The sequence below is a fragment of the Solea senegalensis genome, linkage group LG19, assembly GCF_019176455.1.
Source record: "Solea senegalensis isolate Sse05_10M linkage group LG19, IFAPA_SoseM_1, whole genome shotgun sequence".
Lineage (NCBI taxonomy): Eukaryota > Metazoa > Chordata > Actinopteri > Pleuronectiformes > Soleidae > Solea > Solea senegalensis.
The window spans coordinates 1,403,518-1,410,911 of NC_058038.1; the positions used below are offsets into that span (position 1 = coordinate 1,403,518).

Here is a 7,394-nt window from a genome sequence, read left to right on the forward strand (position 1 = left end):
AGCCACAAACCGAGCTGCTGAATGTCCTCCATTGCTGTGTGTTGTGTTGTTGTCTATTGTATCATTTGATGTTATTGTTGTTGCACCGGTACAGCCATCAGGCGCAGGACACACTCTGTACTGCACCGTACCCACATTGAGTGGTTCAAGTCCTCTCTATCTGAAAGTTCACCCTGTGGACTCTGCATCCTACTCATCCTGCTCTCTCATGTGGAGTCCCTCAAGGTTCAGTTCTTGGTTCCATCCTCTTGTCTATCTACATGTATTATTCTATTATGGTATGTCCTTGAGAAAGAAGGATTCAAACTCTGAAACATCTCAGTCTCACGTAAAGACAGCAAGGGAAGCTCTGCATGGTCAAATATGTACTTGTGTATTTCCATTTCATGACGAAAAGTGTGCTACAACGTCATCTTCGACTAGTTGATTGCACATTAAAACCAGTAGAAGCTCAGCTTCAGTTGACCTACATGATGATTGACAGTGTTGTTGGAGCCTTTTCTGTTTCTTTGTCATGCTTCTGTGAAGCTCCACCCAGATCCAGAACGTCTTCTGGATCCAGTGGATGAAAAGGTAAATATTTCAGGTGCTGGTTTGTAGAAGTGTTTAAACCAGGGGTGTCAAACTCATTTTTGTTCAGAGGCCACATAGAGCACAATTTGATCTCAAGGGGGCCAGACCAGTAAAAATAGTAAAATAATAGCATAATAATCTATGAACAACAAGAACTCCTTTGTTTTTTCTCCTTTGTTTTATATTTACTGAAGGATAATTTTACAAAACATGACATTTTTCGTGAGAAATAAGTGCAATTTCAACAATATCATGCCTAAATTTACTATTTACACAGCACACTGGATCTATAAAGGCACAAACATTTAGTCACGGGTATCTGGAGCATTTGACATTACGTTTAGATCAGTGTGAAATTTTAACAAATTCATCCTGTAGGCCGATTGGACCCTCTGGCGGGCCGGTTCTGGCCCCCGGGCCGTATGTTTGACACCCCTGGTTTAAACCTTGGCAGAAGTCTGTGCTCTCTGTGCTCTTTAGAATCATTGACTTTTAAACACATGGAAGCAGAAAAGTTCAGTCTAAATTTAAAAACCTTCGTCCTTGTGAAAGTAAGAAGACTTAGTTTCAGTCCACACACCAGTCTTTGGGATTTCCTTATAACCCATGATGCAACTATGCAGTTTTATTAAACCAGGAAGTGTCTCTGAGATAACGTACAGATAAGAACAATCGTCATGAACACAACATCACAAGGTGGCGAAGTCATTGTAATAGAACGTGTGTTAATATGGAAGCACTAAGTGTGGTGATACTGAATTAAACAAAAAAACTTACATCTATCTATTTCTATCTATATTTCTTCAATATGTTAAAATGTCGGGCCCCTGGTGATCATGCAGCCACTTACTTCACTTATGCTTTGGGCCAGCTCTGCTTATTATGTTGTTGGCTTTTATTCAATTGCATTTAAGATGTAAAATGTTAAACAGGATTGGGAGGGTTCGACCTCAGGGGAAAAAGCTGGATTACCTGAAGATAAATGATAAGACTAATGGAAACCTGAGGACGTCCAGTACATGTAACTGGGAGCCATACGAGACTCTGTGTGGACATGGACCATGGAAAGTACATCATTGCACCTGAGGATGGACTGACTGATGATTTCTGTGCAGCTTTATCATCCAGAAGAACCACCAGAGGTGTGTTTTATATGTGAGAACATGACTTGTAACGTCTCAGATGAGATAATGAACTGTAATTCTTCCTCTGATGCATGAAAAACATGACAAACAAGCCAGAGGTGTTTTAAACAAGGTGCTTGAACCAAACCCTGAGTCCTTGAACTGAGTTCATCTAAGAAAAACCAGGGCTGAATGAGTCCTCACAATCACTGGCTTTGCAGGTTATCACCAATGATATCACCATGATATCTAAACAGAAGATGAAGAAGATCACAGGAGGTGAGGGCAGACGGCCCAAAAGCTTCGTCAGATCGCGATTTTCACTTGGCCCGTCAGTGTCGGACAGTCAACGAGATACTTTCACCACTTTTGAACGATCATGATAAATCTGTGACACCTGAGATCAGTTTGAGTTGCTCAGTTACTTACAACTTCATTTTATGCACACACAAAAAACCTGCTGCGACCCAACTGTGAGTCCTGACCCAGTCTTTGGGAACCACTGCTTTACATAACATACACAGCATGCATGGGTGTATAGTCACAAAAAAGTCACAAATATGATTATACTTCAAATAAAAAGTAAAAAGGTCAAAACAAATCTTTTTAAAGACTAGAATATTATCACAATATTCTAGTCACGTTTGTCATTCAGGTCATGTATTTGTACACAGTCCACTTTTTTACAGTAATACACATTTGTTAACATCTTTTGGTTAAAATGACAAAGTAAAGTACAAGCACAAGGTGTGGAAATGAAGCTAGTGTTAGAGCTAACAGACAGTGATGTTCTCAGTTCACATACAGGACGTCAGACCTATGGATTCAAAAATATGTCGTCTTTAACTCAACACCTTCAAACAAAAATAAAAATTCAACTGGAGACACAGCTTCACGGACTGAAGGCGGGCTCTTCTCTGCTCAGTGCTGCAGGAACCTAAAATAAAGTCTCTGTGGGGAGGAAATGAGTTGATGCATTGTTAATAAAACAGGAAGTTATTTCTATGTGTCAAATTAGATACATTTAAAAATGCTTTCAAGCTCCAGGTTAACCAGCATATTTGAGTGATATTTAGAGACAACACAATACCATATTATCACCATATTATCATGATATTATAGTCACGATACAATATTATCACGATATTCAAGTCACGATATGACATTATCGCGACATTTAAGTCATGAATTCAAGACAGGATACGATATATAACACGATATTCCAGTAATTAATTAAAGTCACGATACAATATTGAGTAAAAACATGTGTTCAAAAACATCACCATACATCACTGTTGTTTTACTTTTTTCCTTAAATAAAAGGATTTGATTTAGCCATAGCATAGCATAGAATCAGAAGTGGCTAAATATGGACGACTATTTTCAAAGATTACATGGTTCATCATGTGTGAATGATTTTCCAGTGAAATCATCAGTGAAGTGATGACCTAATGCAGTCACATGTATCACAGAGTGAACTACAAATGCAGCCTGATGTGTGGTACAAATAAGTGTGTAGATGGAGAAGCAGGAAAGATATTATATCACGGGCCAAATACAATTGTATGGTGGGCCGGATGTGGCCTGCAGGCCTCAGGTTTGACACATGCGAGCTACTGTGTTTAAAGACAGGGTTTGTCTGTCAGTGAGGCTGAAGTGTGGTTAATGATTATCCAGTGATAACAGGTGTTTTACTGCCTTAGAACGTCCATTAAGTTCCTCATTTAAACGGAGCTGACAGACGTTATTCAATACACTCGGAATAAACATGAAGATAAATAAAGATGAAAGTTGACGATGAGTGTTTTATGAAACATTATTTTCATGAATCCATATTTACTTTCATTTGTATAAAATATGAAAATCAAAGTTCAAAAGCTTAAGTTGGACTAATGCAGCTTCATCCTTCTATAATCTAAAATGTGAACATTATTTTAAACATAAACACAGAAATCTCAACTAAAAGGATGACCCTTGTGTGTGTGTGTGTGTGTGTGTGTGTGTGTGTGTGTGTGTGTGTGTGTGTGTGTGTGTGTGTCCCTCACCTGTCGGACCGACTCCGTCACGCAGGTGAGCTCTCAGTAGTTGTGTGCGGCATCTGCACTTCACAGCTCTCCTCCACCTTTGGTACCGTGGGGTCAGGGTCATTCTCCAGTGGGACCCTCGTTGTCATAGCAACGCTCACCTGTTGCGGCTCCGGAGCCTCGGCGGCTGACTTCTGTGCGCGAGCCCGCGCGCCACCGACCGAGCCGTTCCTGCGGAGCGAGCTCCTGATGCCGCTGGACACGCGGCTGGAGAAGCGCCTCACGACGCCGCTGAGGCCGCGCAGCGCGCCCGCGTCCTTCTTCAGTAAACCCACATCATCCTCCAGCTCCGCCGGCGGAACCTCGATGTTCCCCGAGTACCAGAACACCCACCAGATCAGGCTGAGGAAGATGACGATGGCGCCCGCGTAGATGAGCAGGTCATAGAAAAACACGCTGGCAAACACTCCCACGAGAAGCACGAGCAGACCCACGACGTCAAAGGCGACCGCGAGCCAGAAGCAGCACACACAGCGCCCCAGGCCCCGGTACGCAGTGGGCTCCATACCAGCACCAGCACCGGCCGGCTTTACTGCACCTGTGTCAGGCGGATGTAAGGTGAGACAGGTGAGGAGCTGAGGGTCACACAGGAGGGGCGTGGCTCTGCTCAGAGGAGGAGGGGCTTAAGCTTCTCCTGCCCCTCTCTCACACACACACACAGGTACAGAAACACAATTATAATCATGTTTTTCCTTTAAAAACAATGAAGGTTTTTTTTGTTGAAAGTTAAAATTTTATATATTTTTACTGATTTGTTTTTGTTTTTAAGTAAAAAGTGACTTCATAACAAGAGAAACTTTTATTCCCCTCTGTGTTAGTTAACTTACTAAACTAGAGTGGTAACTAACGATTACTTTCATAATCAATTCATCTGTCCATCGTGTTCACAAATAATTCACACGTTGTTTGATCCATAAAATGTTAATAAATGATCTCTTGTTTTTTCAAGTTTTAATAAACTTCCTTCCTTCCCTCTCTCCCTCTCTGTATTCTCATCATGCAGGTTGCAGGATCCAGATCCAGTTTTAGAGGCAATCCATATCATACATATCATCACCATTATTATTGTGCTATAATTAAAAGTTGATATCATTAACTGTATAAACTTATAACCTGATACAGTTGTTGTGTATCTGCTCCTGGTCTCTCTCTCTCTTCTGTCTCTACCTCATCTCCCTCTTGTCCTTTCTGTCCCACACCTCTCCACTGTCCCCCATTTTTCCTTTCACCCCAACCGGTCGAGGCAGATGACCGCACATCTCTGAGCCTGGTTTTGTCAGAGATTTCTTCTTCTGTTAAGAGGGAGTTTTTTCTCTCCACTGATGCCTAGTGTTTGCTCATTGTGTGAACTGTTGTGTTTCTCTGCTCTCCTTGATGTTGTCTATGTACAGACCTGAGATCATGTATGTTATGATTTGGCGCTGTACAAATAAAATTAAATTGAATTGAATGTGTGAATATTTGTGTATATACTGTATATATGTGTGTATATACTATATATAAATTAATATATCTGTGTATATACTATATATAAATTAATATATGTGTGTATATACTGTATATAAATGAATATTTGTGTGTATAATGTATATATGTGTGTATATACTGTATATAAATTAATATATGTGTGTATATACTGTATATAAATGAATATTTGTGTATATAATGTATATATGTGTGTATATACTATATATAAATTAATATATGTGTCTATATACTGTATATATATGTGTGTATATACTGTATATAAATGAATATTTGTGTGTATAATGTATATATGTGTGTATATACTATATATAAATTAATATATGTGTCTATATACTGTATATATGTGTGTATATACTGTATATAAATGAATATTTGTGTGTATAATGTATATATGTGTGTATATACTGTATATAAATGAATATATGTGTGTGTATACTGTATATATGTGTGTATATACAGTATATAAATGAATATTTGTGTGTATACTGTATATATGTGTGTATATACTGTATATAAATGAATATTTGTGTGTATAATGTATATATGTGCGTATATACTGTATATAAATTAATATATGTGTGTATATACTGTATATAAATTAATATTTGTGTATATAATGTATATATGTGTGTATATACTATATATAAATTAATATATGTGTGTATATACTGTATATATGTGTGTATATACTGTATATAAATGAATATTTGTGTGTATAATGTATATATGTGTGTATATACTGTATAAAAATGAATATATGTGTGTGTATACTGTATATATGTGTGTATATACTGTATATAAATGAATATTTGTGTGTATAATGTATATATTTGTGTGTATAATGTATATATGTGTGTATATACTGTATATAAATTAATATATGTGTGTATATACTGTATATAAATGAATATTTGTGTATATAATGTATATATGTGTATATATACAATATAAAAATTAATATATGTGTATATACTGTATATATGTGTGTATATACTGTATATAAATGAATATTTGTGTGTATAATGTATATATGTGTGTATATACTGTATATAAATGAATATTTGTGTGTATACTGTATATATGTGTGTATATTAAAGGAAAAAATGTACTAAAATGATTCTGATTTGACGTGTGTTTGATGTTGTGTTTAATTTGATTTATTGTACTGTATATTATTGTCTGGTGAGACTGGTGAAAGTGAATGGTTGTTTGTCTCTAACTGGTGAACTGTCCAGGGTGTACGCCGCATATTGTCAGCTGAAATTGGCACAGCATCCCCGCGACCCTCTGGGGGAGGATAAAGCGATGGATGGATGGATTATTTAAGAGCACAGAGCCACCATGGTGTTTCAATCTTTCCCCAGATGTGAAGATTTGCCTGGATCAGAAAGCGGACTCTGGATCCAGGATATTATCCTCAGCCGAGCCACACCTTGTGGTCCCTTGAGTTCTGTACACGAGTGCCTCCCTGCTCTTTGAAACCACTGAAGAGGAGTTGCAGGATGTTCTTGCTGTGAACCACCTGTGAAAGTAGCTGCTCATCCTCCTCCACTATAGTCATTGGAACCTTGTTGACCAGCAAGTGTTACAGGATCCTGGGCAGGAATCCAGGCCTAGAATCTCCCTGGTAGAGCTGACTTGTCTGCCTTTGTGAGCCACTCCTCAATGTCTTTGCAATTGCTCTCCTTGAAGCTGGTATCAAAGACCTTTAACAGATGCAACGGTGTCTCCAGCTCATGTGAAGCAGAACTTATCCAGAACACTTCCCCCCGTCAGCACCAGTGACCTAGACTTGCTGGGTTTGAAGCAGTGAGCTTCTCTGGGCCTTAAAGGGTCCATCTGTGCTTCATCTGGTTCATCTGTGGTGAGGGTGAGATCGTCCATGACTGATTTAGCAACCATGGACGATAAGAGTCAAATAAATATATGAATGTGTGTGTACTCCACTGTTTCTGTTTATACTGACATTAAACATTTACTATAGATTACATGATCACTGCAGCAGTGAGTGGGGAAATGACACCACCTGCTGGTGCTTTCTGACTTTAACGTGGAATCAGAATTTTTACCCATTCTCTCGCATTCACTCACACACTCACGTCTGTCTGGGATGATATACATACAT

General features: G+C 38.6%; 1 protein-coding gene across 1 annotated transcript; it reads right to left on the reverse strand.

Moving 5' to 3' along the window:
- Nucleotides 1-1,165: 1,165 nt before the first annotated feature.
- Nucleotides 1,166-4,392, reverse strand: si:dkeyp-72e1.6 (transmembrane protein 238-like). The gene is made up of 2 exons (XM_044050200.1): nt 3,743-4,392; nt 1,166-2,648 (listed from the first exon to the last, which is right to left on the reverse strand). Exon 1 carries the CDS (start codon nt 4,285-4,287, stop codon nt 3,760-3,762), a length of 528 nt encoding a protein of 175 aa, XP_043906135.1. The 5' UTR covers nt 4,288-4,392; the 3' UTR covers nt 1,166-2,648; nt 3,743-3,759.
- Nucleotides 4,393-7,394: the final 3,002 nt, after the last annotated feature.

What these genes read in the sequence shown, in the direction of transcription:
- si:dkeyp-72e1.6 (XM_044050200.1), bottom strand. Translation starts at nt 4,287, where the DNA reads ATGGAGCCCACTGCGTACCGGGGCCTGGGGCGCTGTGTGTGCTGCTTC.